Raw genomic sequence first — 19903 nt, 5'->3', positions numbered from 1 at the left:
CACAGCCAGAACCCACCCCCCCCCCCCCCCCCCCCCCCCCCCCCCAACCCACCGCCTTCAGTCTCATGACAAAGAGTAAATCTTCGCTGTCCTGTGTGGTAGCCAGTAGCCACATGGGGTTACTGAGCACTAGAAATGTGGCTGATCCAAAATAAGGTGTTTTCTAAGAATAAAATTCATATTAGATTTCGAAGGCTTCATTCGGAAAAAAAAAATACCATACTTTAGTAAGTTTTTTATATTGATTCCATGTTAAAATAATAACAGTTTTGACATGCTGGGTTAAAATCTGTGTTAAAATTAATTTCACCTGTTTCTCTGGACTTTGAAAAATGGGCCTAGTATTTTGATCGCTACTTGAATGATATTTGAATTGCATATGTGGCTTACATTGTATCTCTGCGAGACGCACTGGATTAAACTGCCTTCCTGACGCTGGTCCCAGGGATGATCACGTGGACCTTCAGAGAAGAGGAAGGTTTGGGAAGAAGGCACGGGAGCGAGAGGGGTTAGGTCCTGGCCAAGCCTAGTGTGAACCCCGCTCCCGGGGCACTAGTCTCCTCAGTCCTGGGGGGAGGCAGCTCTGTGTTATAAGGTCACCCACACTGCTCTTTCCTACTTCTTCGTACTTCAGGGTGCCCTTCCTGCCTTTTGGGGTTCCTTCTCTGCTGCCATGCTGAGGATGCTCTGTGATCCTGCCATTTTCCCTTCAAAAGGTTCTTTTTTAATCTTAATCCCACCGCCACCCCCCTCTGCGGCCCACTGCCTTGACCCCACCACCTGCCTGGGATTTCTTCGTTCTGATTTGGCAGCATCCCTTAGCCAGACCCCCACTCCTGACACCACAAGCCAGGTCTGTGTGGTGAGTCACAGATTACAAAGCAATTCACATGCATCATGTCCTTTGACAGTCTTCCTCCTACCCCAGCACAGCAAAGCTCTGTCCGTAACAAGAGTAAATGAAATGGTCAAAGTCGGGGGGAAGGCATCTGAGAATGAAAGGTAGATCGAAGGCTTTGGACTCTGAGCGCAAGCTGTCCGTGAACTTGAGGTTACCTTCCGAGGACCGGAAGTGAGGCGAGAGCAGCAGGGAGGAACTCTCCACAGGTACCTCCGTGACGTAAGCACGCACCTGTGTGGGCTCGAGGCCTCTCTAAAATGAACGGCAGGATGGCCAAGGAGACTTGGTGCCCAGGAGCCCCCCTGCTCCCCGTTTGGCTGGGAGGACACGGAGACGTGGTGAGGTAACAAGACGTGCCTGAGGCCTCGAGCAAGCCCGCGACAAAGCTGCTCGTGGGACCCCAGGATCAGGTCTCTGTGCTGATCTTCACGGTCACCTTCACACTTAGGACCTTATGGACTTGCTTTCACTTTTGGAAAATACAGTTTACTTTAAAGGCAAAACCCTTTGGAACAGAGAGTTACGAGCAGACGCTAGGGACCGTCAGAGAAACGACCAGAAAAAAGTCCTATGCCCATGGCTTCCCTCCCTTCTATCCCCACCCAGTCAGGATTCTGGGACAGCCACACAAGTCCTCAGAAAACGGAGGACTACATCAATGCATTCGTTTAGTCTCAAGCCCCTCCCCCTTATGTTAAATTTCCACTTTTATTTGTACATTTTTACAGATAGTCTTGAATAGCAAAGCAGACCCACCAGGGGTGGAAACAGGACAGGAGTATGAGAATGAGTTAGTGAGAGCTCTCCACGAGAAAGGCATCATCCCATTCACAACACAGACACCCTGATCCATCCAGGCTGGAGAGGGCCTACAGGTGACCAGGAAAGGAAGGGAGAGGCTTAACCAGAGGGAGACATGGGAGGCAGGAGAGGACACAGGGACACAGGGTTCCCCAAGGAGCAACACCCAGGCCCTGGAAATGAAGAGGAGTTGCGATGGCTGAGGTCGGTGTCTGTCAAAGGGAGGCCAGGTGTGAGCTCCTGCCGTGCCACCCCCAAGCTCACACCCAGCTCTCTGGTTCTCAATAGTGAACAAACACCCGCTATAGTTGGTGGGGCTCCATCCCCTTCCTGGTGGGGCTCCATCCATCTAGGGAGCAATGACATGGCCATCTCTTAGAGAACGTCTCACAATAACACCAAAACCTTATTGCCTGCAAAGCAGAGTTTACAAACCCTCCCGGAAATTCATTCTTTCCTTGTGTAGAACCTAAGGTTCAGTTTTTCCAGATTCTACCCAGAGACTCCCCAGTGGAGGCACCACCCAAAGGAATTCCTATAAGAACCCATGCGCTTCTGCTGATGCCTTCAGCTCCACCAACTGACAAGAGAGAGAGACCCCAGTTCCTTAACCTTGTTCCCAATCTTAAACTGAACAGATCGTTAAAATGTTTTAGAATCTGGTCTTCTCCCACCACAAAGGCATGTACAGCTAGAAGTAACGTTAGGAGGATAGTAAAGAAGAAAACAAGGCATTGACCTGTGCCTTGGTTAACAGTTCGCTGTTTTAGCTCATATATGCTGTTTGCTCCATATGGGTTACTCATTCTGTCACCTCTGGGCATAAGCAAGAGGGATTAAGGATGTCTTTTGCAAAATTGGCTTTGGGCAAAAGGAAGAACGCCTAGGAATGGGTTGATTAGGGAGCCAATGTCTCTGAAGGACCTGAATGATGGAGTAAATTCCCATGTGCTTACGTGGACAAGCAGCCAAGATGACTTCTCACTCTACATTATCCTTTCAGCAGCAAGCGGGGACCCTGCTGCCGCAGGGCAATTCGAACGGTGCATAATTTATGTGACACCTCATGTTTGCAAATCACTTTGCAGTGTCTTTGTCACCCTTAATGTACCATGAGGTAAAGTGTTATCACTGTCCTCATTTTGTGGACGAGGAAATTCAAGTATGGAGAAGACACAGTGCCCAGAGTCACAAATCATTTTAGTGCAGAGCTGAAATGAAGTTTACAGTAACTGAGTTATGCAAGTGTAGCCTAATTACTGAGTTACTCTAGCTTCAGTGCTCTTACACCTAGAATTAGATTGAGATGGCACTCAAAAAGAGAGAAAGAGAGAGAAAGAAAAAAAAACACCCCAAAGTAGGAGCTTTTAGCTCTGTTCCAAGCCTGCCACTAAGCTCTGGTATTGAGCTTTGTCAAAGGCCTATTTGCTATCTTTGGTGGCTCAGAGCCTTGTGCTCTTGCTGCTATGAACACAGACGAGGTCAATTCCACACAGACCAGCGTGGTTCTGCGACCATGGACTACCCTCCTAGCCCCAACTTCCAAACCAGAGGCAACCACTGACTGGGATGTGTTGGGGCTATGACCCTTGTGAGCAATGGAATTATGAACAATCTTTCCATTTTTATAATTTTCTACAGTGAGCAATACTATTTGGGGGGTGGGTGGGGGAGATTAAATAGCCAATAATAATGCAGTCTAAGAACTAACAATAATGTTTAGGAAACATTTTGCACCATGGCAGCATCAACAGAAAGAGGGCAAACACCGCCCACCAAGTTGACTGCCTTGAGAGACACCAGAACCGTTTGTGTCCATCAGCTTAGGTAGACTTGTTTAGACACTGGCCCCCTTACTCAATTGTATACCAGCTGGAAGACAGCACAGAAGTCAACCTGGCTGGTATGCACCAAATAGTTTTATCTGTGATGAAATCACCTCTCACGATGATTCATCATATTTCCCTGGAAAGGGGTAGATATGTACTCTGGGGTGGCTGGTCCCAACTTTCAGAAAGTTGGCTTCACCTTAGCTATAAGAATCAACCAAGAATCTCCCCTAAACCACACCAAAGATGACCAGAGTGTATTTTTTCCCACTCCTTCTCCCAAGATACTTGAAAACAGTTGATTAGTGCTCTCAGAATAGGCCAGGTGGAGACAGAGTCAATTCTAGATGTCTCTGGGTGATGGACTCAATTTCATTATTCTGCATCTGACTTGGGTGGGCAGCTTCGGAGACCAAAGCAGCATATCCTCCCACTAACTCAGCACACAAAAAAAAATGTGATGGCTTCATTCTAGGCCTCCTTTGACTGTGGATAAATATTAAGATGTAGAGCCTTGGACTATCTTCTTCCCTTATCCTCAGCAAGAGAATATACCAAAGTGGCCACAGGGCCCAGGGTGCTGCCTATGGATGTGTGGTCTTGATTTGGTGGAGTTGTTGAGTCTTGGTGACTTCATGATCCCTGAAGCTGAAAGGGTAGAGCTGTTGAAAGGCTAAGGGTAAAGCTGGAACAAGCACATGTTAGAATGTTTTGTACTTTGATGCCCAGGAGCCACAGACCTCCTTATAAAACCTAGAGCCACAACATACAAGGAAGGGGCTGCTTGGAGAGTATGAGCCCCTCTAGAGACAAATTCCTTAACTATTTTAATTGACCAACGTTAATGCAGAAGGAAAGTACCAGTGGGTGGAGAGAGGAACAGGAAATAAAAGGAACCATAACTGCCAAAATGGGGAGAGAAAGAAATAGGACCTCTTTCCAGGCAGACACCCCACTTTCTTGACCCCTCAAACTCATAGGGTAAGGAAGAAAATAAAAGCTGAAGTGGCCCCCATGCTCCAGGTTGATGTGCATGGAGCTCAAAACACACACAAGGTCATAGGCCTTGCATGCACACGTGTGAGGAATATGAACTTGACCTGGACTGGGGGCTGGGGCTTTAGTGAAGTTGTGGACCCTAAATCCCTCAGAAGGTTGGGTTCTGCATTGATATGGAGTTAGCAGAATCTGACTTAAAGAGTCTTACGGTCAAGGTGCCCCCTTCTTTCTCCTCCCTTTCTTCCTTCTCTTCTTCCTCAGCCACCTCACACCACGAAGCTTCAGCAACTGCTTGGAGCAGCATGTTTTAATCTGGACTCAAGCTTCCATGCTGGTCAACTGGGAAGTTCTCCCATTGGCCAGGACCTGCTATCTGTGCAAGGCTTTGATCCTGGCCACATGGCTGGGCACTTTCTGGGCCCCAAGCAGGATCAGACCTCAGAGTGTGTGTGTGTCTGTACCTATCTGGCCCCATCACCAAAACAGCAGCTCAAAGCTCCTACGCTGCTGCTGGTAACTTGAGCCCAGATGGTTCTTTTTTCCCAGGAGTCCTCCTAACATTTCAGGAAGGTTTCAGAAGGAGGTAGTAAGCTGTGTTAATGGTCTCTCATAAAGATTAGTACTTGAGAGAGTGGGTGATCTAGTTTCGGCAAGCATGGCATAAAAAAAGGAGGGTATACATAGTGATGGGTCTGTGAGGCAGCATCCTCAAACATGGTTACTAAAGAAAAGTTTAAATGATTGATAGAAAATTGCCCCTTTTGGGTTCTTTCCCCGATTTCCTGCAACTAGAAAACATCTGGAACTTGGGTCGGGTCACACAAAAGCCACCTGCCCCAAATGGACACTCATGGATACCTGTCATTCATTCCCTGCTCGGCGGAGCCCATTCAAGACACTTGGAAGGAAGACAATGGCCTCTCAATCTGAGATACTTCTCCTCACTTTTCCTCAAGCCCAAGTATGCCCTTCCCCTTAAGAGGGAAATACAACTTTTCAAAGAAAAAATTTAAACAATTTTCTGTACAATTGAAAGCTGAATTTTCCTGAAAATTATTTCCCTTCTTATAGAACAAATCCTCTGTTTTAGAAATAATCCTTAGAAGCTGAGTTGGAAATTAACAGCATTTCCCGCTACACCCCTCACCCCTCATTGCCCAACACGCCCATGCACAGGGCACTCACACCCAGGACCTTTTGCAGAAGCTGATCAGTGTTGCTGGCAAGGAAGTTTGAAGAGCACACCCACACCTGTGTCAGGTACATATTGGCACAAACATACACAAATGCACCAGAGGGATACACACATCCAGAGACCCACGTTCAGGCCCATCCATGCACACCACATGTCCTATCCGGATGTGAGTTACACACACACACAGTCAGAAAGAGCAGATGAGGAGACAGGCAAGACTAGCAGCCTGGCGGATGGGAGAGGCAGATGCTAAGTGATTAGTAGGTGAGAAAAGGTGGAGGAAGATAGATGAAACAGAGGGCCTGGGTGGGAAGGAAGGCTGCTCAGTGGTTGGCAAAGTTCCCAAAGCATATTTATTTCTGAAGCAACTGAATTCTCAGCTGCATAGCTGACCCACGGCTGCAGAGCTCGGGGACACTCTCCTGGACTCCCCAGAGCTGCTCCGCCCCAGCAGGGTCACTGAGGAGGCTGCCAGCTGCTCCTACCCACTCCATCTGGCAGACACCTGCCCCTACAGCTGACTTTGTAGCCCATCATCTGCAGTATGCCAATGGGCTCAAGTGAGCCTGAGACACCGGCTGGATTTAGGCCACCTCTGCTTGGGTGCTGGCCACCATGACAGCTATGTGGGGATTCATGGCCTTGACTATCAAGAGGGAAAGGAAAAGGTTGGGAAGAGTCAAGAGTTCTCCATTAATTTACACAATATCATACAAACTGGAGCACGTGGGACATGGAGGTGCTCTCCCTGCCACGTGACCCATTTGCTTTCATCTGTACAGAAGTCGCCGTGAGGGAAGTGGTAGATGTCCAGTGACGAAGGACAGCTCCCTGGCTGGGGAGCAAACGGTCTTGTTTGGTGGACAGACTTGTGCAACAGCAGCGGAGGGCACATTCCTCCTCCCTCTCGAACTGTGTCCCCCTCTTTGCTCATAGCTCTTGTGACCAGCTGAGTGGTGAACTTCTGAAATGAGGGGACTAGAGCCTGGGGTGTCCAAGAACCGGGCTGTGAAGACACACAGGGTCCTCGGCCCAGTGGTGGTGTTCTCGGTTCTGCCCTCTGGGAATTTCAGCTGCACTAAAAATAATAGAAAAATGCAACACACACGATAAAACCCGCACTCAGCAAACATCCACCGCACACACACTCTAGGGACCAGAAGCTGCAGAACTGGCACCCACTTGGGCCTGCCCCTCATTGTCTTCCTGGCCTCTGGGCCTCCATGCTGGGCCCTGAAACCATCCCAATGGACAGAGAGACAACAGTCAGAATGCAGTATTTCCATTTTAAAAGGTGAAAAGGAAGAAAGGGAACCACCCAAAGTAGTTTCTCACACACACACACACACACACACACACACACACACACACACATCACAGCATCACTCCAAGGCTCCGGCTGCCCAGGGAGTGCAGGTGGGGTCGGGGCAAGGCGGCCTCTTATTGAACGCGGTGTAAGGCAGCTGGAAGGTAAGACTGGGTTTTCTGAGCATCCGCTGAAGTGTCCTTTCATTGATGCAGATCTTGCCTCTCAGCAGGTTGTTCTCTCCCCCTTCCCACCTCTAGAACTTTGTCCAAAAGTTTGGCAGCAAAGAGAAAACTCCCTTCTTGCTTTGTTCTCTCCTCCACTTCTGATGTGTCACTGGTGGGCCAGAGGGAACCAGGACAGGAAGAGCAGGAGGAGTGGTTCTGCCACAGCCTTGAAGGTTTGGTGACATTCTGTGAATAAGGGTGTTGCTTCTCTGTGATATGATCAGTGTGGGGGTGACTGGCCTGGTGGGTGGCACTTCCTTCCCTATATCGGTGTCTCTCCAGCCCCCTGGCACTGTCCCTGCCCAGCCCACCACCCCATCCTCATGAGAGACGGGGATTGGGATGCTGTCTCGAGTGGTGATGTTCACTCTGTCTCCAGGGAACATGGAACCAAAAGTTAAGAATTGATGGAAGAGCCACGTGGTGGGAACGCCTTCCCCATCTCGGCGATGAGGCAACACACACAACGTCCGACGAGATGCGGTGCCTGAGCCACCTCCACTCTGCCTTGGCACTGGCCTCATCGGGATTTAGCTTTGTTTTATATATGTATATTATATATATATTTATATATATATATGTGTATGGGTTTGTTTTTTAGCACACTGTCCCATTCTCGGGTCTGGATTTAGGGCAGTTGGTCCTCGGGACAGGTTGGACAGAAGGGGCCAAGGTACAGAAGAACCCCGAGATGAGTGTGAGGCCCAGGCCCCCCCACGCACAGAACATGGACCATCCATAGCCATGGCTGATGTCATCGGGGAGTCCATACAGGTAGCGAGGGTAGCGTGACAGCTCAAAGTTGATCCCGGCCACACAGGTGCACAGTGATATGATGCAGAAGGTTCCTGAAGGACAAGGGAAGAAATAGGGGGTGGGAGGAATGGAGAAGGAAAGGGAAGAGGAGAGGGAGAGAGAAAGAGAAAGAGAGAAGTGAGGATTATTACAGTTTCAGTTTTCTTGAGCAAGAAAAAAAAGAAAAGGTTCAGGTAACAAGTTTAATATTGGGAAATATTCATGGAGAAGAGAATACTATTAAGGGATTGAAGCTTCTTTGCTCCCCAATAATTGACCAGTGTTGGATAAATTCCAGAAGCACCTCCTTTGCAAAAATACTAAATAATACCACGGTAGAGTTTTGTGGAAGGGGGAGTGAGGCAGAGAGCATTCAGTTCATGTTTCTGAAGCATTTAAAAATACACTGTCTTTGGAGACACAGAAGAAAACACCCCATTTGCTACTTCTTTAAAGAGAAAAATATTTTTATTCTTTTCTTTCTATAAATAATGTCTTACTAAAATATTGGGTTTTCCTTGAATCCAATCACCAACAGGTCAGCCAAATCCTGGAAACCCTTTCCCGTTTCTTGTAGGATAACGGTCCCCAAAGTGCTCCCCAGGGCACACTGATCCTGTAGCCGTAAACCAACGACCTCGGGGAAGTCTGTCCACAACTTCTCACCATGAAGAGCCATAGTCTGGTTTGCATATGTTACCTCTTCTAACCTTGCCTTCTGAGGCATTTCAAACACTTACTTAATGTTGGGACCTCCCCCTTTAAAAAAATATTACTCTAACCAATGGGAAGACTGCCAAAAGAAATGGGATGTTATAGAATGCTATAGAATTACACACCCATTTTTAACCAATAGCGATACTTGCTGTAGCTAAAATGAGTTCAAGAGCTTTTCTCAGTATCTCCTGTATCTTGTGTTTCTTCTCTCACCCCTGGTGGGACCGTGGTCTGAAGTTTGGAATGGCTGGGTTGGGTCGATGGAAGACAGAGGGAGAGGGATATTTTTTAGGGGTCAGGAACAAGAGAGGTGCATTATGCTTATACTTACTTAGACCTCTTGCCTCCCGATGGCCAAGTTTCTTACAGCCCTCAGGCCCATGACCTTGCGATAATGCACCCGGCCAGAGTGGCACCAATCATACCTAACGTTACTAAGCATTGCATGCTAGGGGCTGTGCTAAGTGCTGCACCGGTCCTGACCCTTTAAGTTTCAAAACAAATCCTTAAGGCAGGTTATATTATTTTCCCCATTTTACTGATTGAGGAAATTGAGACCCAGAGAACTTAAACCATTTTCCTGAGACCACGCAGCTAGTACCCGCAGAGCCAGACTACGAACTCGGGCAGGCCAGTTCCAGAGTTTGCAGTCTTATCCTCTGTGCTGTTTAAGACTGGTGTCTCGCAAGTCAGGACGCATCACAGGGCCCCTCTGTTGTGCACCTGGGTGCGAGATGAATTCTGTCTCGCCCAGTCTGGGGTGGGGTAGTCTGGAGGGCTTGTTAAAGCTATTGCTAAGTCCCACCCCCACAGTGTCTGGCTCAGTCGGTCTAGGCTGGAGAATCTGCATCTTAACACGTTCTTGGGGGGATGCTGATGCTGACCACACTTTGGAACCACTGGGTTAGGGAAAAAGTTTTATTGGACAAAGATGAAACTTAATGGTCAAGAGCACAGAGGAAGAAATACAAATGGGCAATAAATGTGAAAAGTGCTCAGTTTTACCAACAACCAAAGAATTGAAAATTAAAAGCATAGTCACAGAGCATCATCTATCAAGTTAGCAAAGTTTTATTTATTTGTTTTTGTTTTGCTTCGTTTAGAAAACTACCACCAGCTCCACAATTAGTAAGGGAGTGGAAAAATGGGCCATCCCATAGATTCTAGGGGAAGTGATGATGAAAATGACATTTTGGAGTAAGAAAATAGTTCCCCCTGGGGAACAAAGTCCTAGCTCTAACGCCGTTCAGGTGCAGAGACCAGTCAGGGGCCACTGCAGTCATCAGTGAAAAGGGCGGAGAGGGCTGCAAGAGGGGAGCAGGGTGAGGGAATGACTGCTGAGTGAATGATAGCTTTGGAGGGGCAACTTCAAGCGAGGCGTCAGGGGTGACGCACAGATGTGGTTGATAAATCAAGAAAGAAGAGATTAGGTCCAGGGGGACTAATTGCCAAATGGAAACGGCCCTATCGGTTGATAACATACACCTTGTTGCTATGTTAATGCAGTTCATTGGAGGATCTTCCTGCCGTAAGTTCCTGTTCTGAGACTTTCAAACCTTTTAACATTTCTTTTGTTTATTAGCGCTTGTCAGTGTTTCCATAGGTGAGGAGGAACCTTTTAGGGTTCTCACTAAAGATGGCCCTTGAAACCTTCTGTGCAACTTGTTAGGAAATCTGTGTGACAATGAGGAAGAGTTGGAAGAGGTTGGGTTAGTTTCCACATCTGCTACTGTTTTCCATTGCAAGCAAGGATTACTATTTTTCTGTAGTTCTTGCACTTATAAATTCCAGTTTGGAAATGTGTGTTAATAATGAGAAATGGATCCATGCAGGCACAAGGCAGAGTCCCAATAATGTGTTGTCGTTGTTACTTAGCGGCATGTTTTGACAATGAAAACAACAAGGTGCTCTGACACATGGTGGGGGAGACAGGGACATAGCAGGCAAGGACCCCACCTGCCCCAGCTTTCTGCCCAGGGTGCTGAGCCCGCCCCTCTGACCTATGGATTGGTGACTGACTGGGGAGTGTGGGGTGCAGACTTCCTACCCTCTGCTGCCACCACCTCACTGGGGTTCCCAGGGGGGGTGAGGGGGGGTGAATACAGACTTTAAATGCCTCTGTTGGGAAACATATCTCAGTGAACAGGTGGTAATAGATATTATAACATTGGGAAATGCAACCTCCTTCCATTCACACAGAGAACAGTGGTCCTTTGGGCAAGTATGAATTCCTCTCTGTCCCCCCCATGGCAGACCCTCACCTCTGGGCTGGGTCCTCAGAATCTGCCCTTTTATTTCTCATGAGAGACACGTGAGGGTCCACGAAAGGCAAACATGAAATGCGCAGTCACATCTTCTCAATAACGTCCCCTGGTTTGGGGTTTGGGCCTAATATCCAGACTCCAAGACTAACTGTAGTCCTAGAATAACAATTCCATGGAAAGACCTCCGCCCCAGGCCCTTCCCTTCGGAGCCATGCTCTGCTGCGTGCTCAGGTGCAGGAACAGGGGGGGGGGGGGGGGACTCAGCAGTGAGGATTCCCAGCTAAGTGCTGTCAGGTCTCATGTGGGGAGGCAGGCTAACCGTGATGGGGCGGAGGGAGCAGGAGATTCATCAGTAGTGAGCTCCATGATGTGCAGAGCATCTAACCAGCACATATTTGGTGAACATCTGTTTGTGCCCGGCATTATGCTAGATGCGAGGGAGATCAAAGAAGAGGAAAATCTTTAATGAAATCGCAAATAAAAAGATGAAAAGAAAGCTTATAATCTAGTTGGGAACACGGGGCATTCATGAGTGAAAAGTTGTGGATGAAGTGAAAACAACACGAGAGTGGGGATCGAGAGTCGAGCTTAGCGGCAGCTCTGAACCCTCAGTCCACTCATCAGTAAGATCAGGGGGCGGGAGCAGATGACCGTGAGGTCCTCCCGCACCTAGTGGTGTCTAGGGAAAGAGGCACAATACCCAGGAGTAAATGGTAAGAGGCAACTCTTTGATAGGGACCATCATGCTGAGCTGGGGAAGGTTTCCCCGGGAAATAGGGACTTGAAGGCGGAACAGGAATTCTGCAGGCAATAAGCAGACGGGATGCTCACCTGGTCTCCTTCTACCTCAGAGGCCCGTCGTCCTGGGTCCTTGTGCCTGAGGTGAGAAGGCGAGCCCACACACCACTGCACCTCCAACTTCTGAACTGCTTACTGCTGCCATCCCAGTCATTTCTCACATCACTGCTGGGATAAATAACGGCTGTCCTGCCTTCTATTTTTGCCTCCCCTCCCCCAAATAGCTTCCTATCACACTCAGCATTAAACCCAGACTCCTAATCCTGCTTGTATGGCTTTACTTGAGTGAACCTTGCCTACTTTTCTTACCTTGACCTCCACCCCCCATGACCATTCCCTGCACTCTAGCCACACAAAAGAGCACTCTGTGTCTGAAACTAGCTCAACTTGTACCCACCCCAGGGCCTTTGCACTTGCTGTTCCCATGCCTGAAATGGCCTTCAACTAGCTCTTAATTCAAATATCACCCTCGCAGAGAGATCCTCCCTGGCCCTCTTCTCCCAAATTGTGTTCCATGGAGGTGTCTCGGGAGCAAGAGGGAGCAGACGAAGCTCCCAGCCCTCTCTCCTCTCTGGCCCAGAATAGCCCTGCTTTGGTCTGTTTCCACATGAAATTTCATCTGAAGAAAGGAGTCCAGTAATTTAAACATTTTTGAGAGGCACGGGCCTGGTCCATTCGCAAGGGGACCTCAAGGTATGTCATTACAGAACTATGCTTTGGACAGCAAAGTCCGATGGCATTCATTAGCGGCAAGTCCACACCTTTGGCAGAAAGCGTGAAGCAATCTCAACCCTCGGTCCTGCTGGTTCTGGAAGGGGCCTCAGATTCCTACTCAGCCCAGCCCTCAGTTGCAGCTGCCTGGAGTGAGAAATGAAATCTAATTATAATTACCCGCTCTGTGCCAGGACGGGTATTCGCATGAACTCAGAGCTCAGGAAGTCCAGTTAGGAGAGATGGCACCACCCCGTGTAGCTTGTGCTAATAAGACTCCCTGCCATCGAGGGAACAGTGCCCTCCAGGCCCATCAAGTGTCCCTACTTGCAAAGTCCATCTGTGAGTGGAAAGGCAGGGCCAACGGGTATAACGAACTGTGTCAACCTAAGTGCTCCTTCTGAGTGTTCGAGCATGACACCCGCTTCCTTGCATGACCACCCTGGCCACTCCTCTCAGTGTGTCCTGTCAGCACCTGTCTGGAGGAGGAGAGGGCTCTGCGCTGTCTCGGGCTGCTGCCCGCCCTGTCCCCTCCATGCCAGGCACAGCTGAGGCTCGAGTGAGGGTGAGAGGGAGGAAACGGTTTTCATGCCCAGACTGCCGGCTCCGTGTTCCAACACCAAACCCAGCTTCCTCATCCACCCCCTTCGCACTGCTGCCATTTCTAATTAGTGTTTCACTGGTTGCCAAATATTAGATTCTAGTTTTCCCCTTAGTTTTAGCTTCTTGGCTGTTTGACAACTTCCTCCTTCCTGGATATGTCTGCCCTCGGTTTCCAAGCTGTGTCCTGGCCCAGGACTGGTCCCACCTCCCTAGATGCCGCTCTGTCCCTGGAGGGCCTCTCAGTCGCCTTTTGTCTTTTCAGAGTTGAAAGCCCCCCTCACACTCTTTCTGGCACCTTCGCGCCCTGTCCTCTGCCTGGAACTGCTACCAGCACATGAGTCACAGGGTTATCTGAAATCGTATATTATGTGATTACGTGTCCCCAGTCCCCAGGGACAGTATGCTCCAGGTATTCCCTGGCTATCCACAGATGCCCCATGCTATCCCCACAAGCCCCGATTCCCTTAAGTCCCTGACTTCTTTTATTCTTTCATCTTGCTTGCCTAGTAGGGGGATCAACCATCCCAGGATGCCTGGGAGTTGGTGGGGGTTGGCAGGTGTGTCTTGGGCTACGTGGAACACTTTGGTCTCCCTTCCCACAGGTTCCTGCACAGCCCTGCTCTCCACTAACCGGTGACACTGTGATGGCGACATAATGAACCCTTAGCCTGCAAGTTAAAGAAACCATAATGCCTGCCCTGACCAGTTTGGCTCAGTGGATAGGGCGTCGGCCTGCGGACCAAAGGGTCCCAGGTTCGACTCCAGTCAAGGGCATGTACCTTGGTTGTGGGCATATCCCCAGTGGGAGATGTGCAGGAGGCAGCTGATCGATGTTCTTCTCTCATCGATGTTTCTAACTCTCTATCCCTCTCCCTTCCTCACTGTAAAAAATCAATAAAATATATTTTTAAAAAAGAAACCATAATGCCTTAGCCCAGTGTGAGCACAGATACGTGGATCCAGGGATGTGTTGCTAATGTTAAGAAATGCCAGGCTATGGTAGCATTGTTTTGGGGGCAGCTAATTCTTTTGCAACATTGAAATGTCACCAGGGAACACTCAATCAGCCACCAGTAAGGGATCCATCCCAGCACCAAGATATGGTTAAGCTGGTAGTCAGAGTTCTGGTGTTAACCGCCCCCCCCCCGCCCCTCAGCCCACTCCTGGGCACCCAGTGCAGGTGTAAGACGGACAGGACAGGCCTCCTCTGTGGTTGCTGCCTATCAGCTTCCACAGGAAGGGGCGGGACACCACACGCCCCCACCCACTTCAGGGCCTGTCAGAGCAGCCAGGGCAGTAATCCTGCACGAATGGACCCTGCAGAGAAATGGCATCAGAACCGAGGCCTCAGGCTCCGCAGCAGAAATGCTCTTACTAATTCAAGAAGCCATCGCCTAGGCAACCAAGGCCCTGGTGAAGGTTCTCGCAAGAATCCGGGGCACTTACATATTGTGTGTACAGGCGTTTTGCCGAATAGCTTCTCCTTAAGTGACCAAGTCGTGCCCAAATCTTCGCTGGAGTATAATTTCTGCAGCTTTCTAGGGCTGGAAATCTACCTGTGTGACATTATTTTCTGCTCTCGGAAATGAGGAACATGTGCGTATCCCTGTTGCCTTGTTGCTATATGGCCAGAGGGCCCCTGTTCTGACCCGAACCCATAGGTGGCTGCAAAGCTGTCTGTCCCCTTGTGGATGTGCAAATCCGGGACTTCTGAGAAGCAGCAGCCTGTGTCCTCCCTAAGACACTCCCTCTTCAGTCCCTCCCCCTTTGAAACTGGAAACAAGCAAAGTCAGCAGAGAAAGGATTTCTCCTCCTCCACCAGCAGTGTCTGCATCCCCAAAAGCTGATGTCTACTAAACCCTTCCTTCGCTTAGATTAAATGCCTCGGTAGCATTTGGCTCCCGAGAGCACTTTCCAGCTTTGCTCAGACCTGCATGGCATATAAATGACTGCTGAATTATACACCATTGCATCAGCAGCAGCCAACAGGCAGGTCACATGAGGCTTTCCCTCCAAGGTGCCTTAGGGGTTCACTGGGATGAGGCAGGGGTGGTGACAGCCTCCAAAGAACATATAGCAAGGGATGGGGCCCTGAGTTAGGACAGATCATCCATCATTCTGAACACTCTGCAAACGCTCTAAGTTGAGACACTGCATAAGTGTCATCATGCCCCTGGGAAAGCAGCATTTGTGTTTCCGAGGCTGTGTCTACATGCTACAAGGCTGTCCTATGTCTGCACGGGCTTATGCCATAGTGATGCAACATCCTAACTCAAGGACCAAAAGGGACTAGCCCATTCACACAGGTTAGCATTGTTTCTAAAGTGAACGCTTCCAGAGTCCTATCATAGAACTTATCCCATGGTTTTTCCATATCTACAGGGTGGTCACCAAATCTGGAAACACAGGTGTCATGGATTGAATTGTGTCCTTGCAAAATTCGTTCTGAAGCCCTAATCCCTAGTGCCTCAGCATGACTATATTTGGAGATAGGACCGTTAAAGAGGTAATTAAGCCCTGTGGCTCAGTTGGTTGGGAATCATCCTGTACACCAAGCATGTCAAACTCACGGCCTGTGGGCTGCATGCCTCATTTATTTGGCCCGTGTTAGCCTTTGAGTTTGACATGCTTTCTGTACACCAAAGGGATGCAGGTTTGATTTCCAGTTTGGGCACATGCCCGGGGTATGGGCTCGATCATGGGTAGGGGGTGTGCGGAAGTCAGCCTATAGATGTTCAGCTCTCACACTGATGTTTCTTTCTCCTTCTCTTTCTAAAAGTCATTATTTTTTAAAAAGAGATAATTAAGTTAAAATGAGGCCATTATGGTAGGCCCTGATCCAATATGACTGGTGTCTTTATAAGAAGAAGAGATTAGGACATACAAAGAGACACCAGCCAGCTGCATGTGCAGAGGGAAGATCACACAAAGAGGCAGCAAGACAGCGCTCATCTGCAAGCCACGGGGAGAGGCCTCGGAGGAAACAACTCTGCTGGCACCTCGACCTTGGACATCCAGCCTCCAGAAGTGTGAGAAAATAAATCTCTCTTGTTTAAGCCACGCAGTCTGTGGTGTTTTGTGTTGGTAGACCTAGCGATCAAATACAACAGGTGAATACATAATAATTATCCTATTAACACAACATTTCAATCTGAACATTATGGCCTCCCTGTAGCTACAACAGGCATCTAAACAGAGCCATATAGAGCAATAGCTACTGGGTATCTCATGTGTGTTTTGTTCATCTAGTCGCCCTCACCAATGTATCTATGCTGGCTCCCACTTACGACCAATCAATGCATTTATTCTCTTGGGTGTATGTTTAGATTTAATCACAACAGCAGTGGCTTTGGTGGCCTCCATACCAAAGATAGAGCCTTTACAAACTTGGGAAAACATCTAAAGGGCCAAGCAAGTGAAAGAGGGCCTTGGCGGTTCAAAGGCTTTGCCATGATGGGAGTTGACTAAGGTCAAAGCACCGTGGTCCAGTCTCTTTGACTGGAGTCTGGCATTGCCCTCCTCTTCTAGTCTATAGAGAGCCCCTGTGAGCTGTCCTAGAAGGTCTCCTCTGTGGGCCAGTCCACGTCTAGTCTCCCAAGAAACCTTTCCTGAGTGTGCCCAGCCCAAGAAAATCCGCACTGGTTCTGAATTCCTAGAACTTCCATGGTCTGCCACAGGCCACCTGACCATGAATGAAGGACACCTCTTGTTTTAGCTTGTGTTCACCCAGTGGTGGAGAACCTTTTTTCTGCCAAGGGCCATTTGGATATTTATAACATCATTCACGGGCCATACAAAATTATCAACTTAAAAATGAGCCTGCTGTATCTGGTGAAACATTTAATTAACTCACCCCTAATGCCTTGGAAGGGCCACACCAAATGATTTCACTGGCCTTATATGGCCCTAGGGCCAGACGTTCCCCACCCCTGACTGTAACTTTCTCCTGGACCTATATTGCAGTGGTGTCTCCTTTTGCATCATACACAGCACTGAGCATTCAATCCAGATCACCGGGAGAAATGGATTTCTAGGCTGTGGGGCTTTGAAGTGAAACCTAGAGGGAATGAAGTACATATGCCTGGTCCTCCCATCTTCCTTTTTCCTCCCGGCTGTGATTGCGGAGGCGTTAGCGTACTTGTGAGTAGGCCCGTGCACCCACGCATGGACACACCCACCTGGGTCTCAATGGGTCCCTTGGATTTCAGGAGGCATTTTAATTTTTACAAAAGTTCGGCATCTGAATAATACCCTCTCGGCAGGATTACTTTGAAGAGCGATAATAATAAATGTGAAAAGGCTTAGAGAAGTTAAAATTGCTTTCTATACGGAAGGTATAATATTAGAAATTCAAGCTTGAAGTGAGGGCAAAGACAAATTGTTCTGGAGGGCAAGAAAAAACGTGGCTGCTGCTTTCATTACCATCGCCCGCTCCATTCTCCCCGCCCGGCCAAGGTAGATACTACACCAGGAAGCAACTGCGCCCAACAAAGAAAGTGCTCACTCAGGATTCTTCATTCTGTGGACTTTGTTGCAACCAGAACCGTGGAAATTGGAAAATCTCAGAATATGCATCTGAGACAGACCCTCCTTGGTAATGCAATTTATTTTCAGGCTCAAGGAGGTTACAGTGTCCAGTGGGGGCTGCATTATGACATTGGTGGGTTTGTGAAGAAACTCCTAAGGCTGTGGCTCAACCAGGATGGAGAGAAGGCACTAGCCCAAGAGGAGTGGGAATCCTATGGAACATGAGATGGGGACCTTTTGCTGGTTTTGTAGAGGTTCTGGCCTGGTCCTCTGGAATAGAGAGGTGGCATGCATAGTTATCCATACGCCTGTATTAAGCACCTACTATATAATGGACTGAGAGCTAGATTTTTATTATTTTTAGTTTGCACAGTATACGTTCCCTTCTTTCTTCTTTTGCTAAAACAATGCCACCGTTCTTTCTCCTGGGGAAGCCACTCTATGATCACGATGATTAATTCAGGCATAGGTGCTCAATTCAAGCCAAGACTCAATTTTTGTACCTTCTGTGCCTCTTGAGGTTGCTGTGAGATTATACAGATACATATAATTATATATGTAAATTACATAAATACATGTATATATAGCATAGCATATAACTTGTATAACTCCCATAGTAATCTCAAGTTACGTAATTTGCTAAAAGGTCCTAAAGCATACATCCCAAGTAATTATTTCATTTTGCTGTAAAGCCAAAGTATTTGACTTCAGAAACATCTGAGAACTATACACTATACTTGCTTCCAACGCCCTCATTAAAACACACACACACACACACACACAAAAATAACCCACAGGGGAAGTAACTACCGGCCCATTCCACTTTTGCACACCTGACCTTGGATGTTTCATGCTTCATGGAATAAAAAGTAGGAAATATCTGAGGTGGGTGGTCTGTGGGGAACTATGAACTTTCTAAATAGGGTGGGAAGGAGAGTTCTAGAAAGATAATGAATCAAGAATGCAGCATGTCAAAAAAGCTCATAGACACAGACAACAGCATAGTGATTACCAGAGGGAAAGGGGGATGGGGCAGGTAGAAGAGGGTAGTGGGGGGGCAGTGGTGATGGAAGGAAACTTGACTTTGGGTAGTGAACACACAATACCATACACAGATGATGTATCATAGAACTGTACACCTGAAACCTATACAATTTTATTAACCAATGTCACCCCAATCAATTCAATAAAATTTTTTTAAAAATCAGTACTTTGCAAGCAAATTAGATAACTTAGATGAAATGGACAAATGCCTAGAAACACAAAACAAAACAGTACTAAATCAGGAAGAAATATAAAATCTGAATCAACCTATAACTAATAGGAGAATTGAATTAGGGAAAGAAAAAAAAAGAGTGCAGCATGTCATCTTTTCAATGCGAAACTTTGCAGCTTCCTATCCATCTGGCCTTGGTTCAGAGCTGAGGAGCAGTGGGATCCAACTGGCTTCTTAACTAAACCGAGAGTGGCATCAGCAGCTGTGCAGAGAGGAACACTCTCAAGCTGTGACTCGTGAGCTTCCAAGAGCAAGCCCCTCTGAGCATGTCATCTTCCTGCCTCTGCCTCTCTTTCCTCTCCTCTTCCTTGGCCACCTCTTTCTGGTGGACGACAATGGCCCACAGTGCAAACTCTGAGAAGCTCTAGGGCAGAGGGCAATCTTGTCTTGGGTTTCTTGCTGGGGACAAAGCCTGCACAATCGCGGACATTACAGCTTTCTGGTTGTTCTGGTCATTCAGCATCCCAGGTACATACAAGGCTTTTGCAGAGAAAGCCACATCACCTCCAGGGCCAGCGTGAAGCCCACGTTTGAGTTCCTGCCTCACTTATTGTAAGGGTCTCCTGGCCCACAGGTACACCAGCTTGTTCTGCTCCAGCTTCCTGGTGGGAAAGCTGCAAGGGAAGGGGATGTGGCTTTGTGGAGAGAGAACGCCATCAAGAATCAGACAATCCAGGTTCTGGTCTCTCCCTTGCCCATGAACTGGGCACATCACCGCATGTCTCTGGGCTGTGATCCCTTCAACCATAAAGTACAGGAGGCAGGACCAGATCGCTAATGCCTTCCAGTTAAGTGATCCCATGACGTTAGGTATTGGGGTGAGGAGGAGCCACCCTCTCTGAATTGCTGTAGGACTGACTGTCACTCATTTTGTCAAACATGAGCCACCTGGAGACAAGATCACCCCCCTGACATGCACAGAAGGGCTGGTGGATGAGACCATTAGATGTCATT

At 48.2% G+C, this 19903-nt stretch overlaps 1 protein-coding gene across 1 annotated transcript in view; it reads right to left on the bottom strand.

The window, feature by feature from the left end:
- Positions 1–625: 625 nt before the first annotated feature.
- The window catches only part of TMEM178B (transmembrane protein 178B), a 355696-nt gene continuing 336418 nt past the window's right edge, over positions 626–19903 (bottom strand). The window contains exon 4 of the mRNA XM_005875016.2: positions 626–8106. Coding sequence (XP_005875078.1) covers positions 7856–8106 — 251 coding nt within the window. The 3' untranslated portion in view covers positions 626–7855. The remainder of the gene's footprint in view (positions 8107–19903) is intronic.

The sequence above is a fragment of the Myotis brandtii genome, unplaced genomic scaffold, assembly GCF_000412655.1.
Source record: "Myotis brandtii unplaced genomic scaffold, ASM41265v1 scaffold455, whole genome shotgun sequence".
NCBI classification, from domain to species: domain Eukaryota; kingdom Metazoa; phylum Chordata; class Mammalia; order Chiroptera; family Vespertilionidae; genus Myotis; species Myotis brandtii.
Note: the sequence above shows the minus strand (reverse complement) of the source record. Positions and strands in the feature narration are given on the sequence as shown.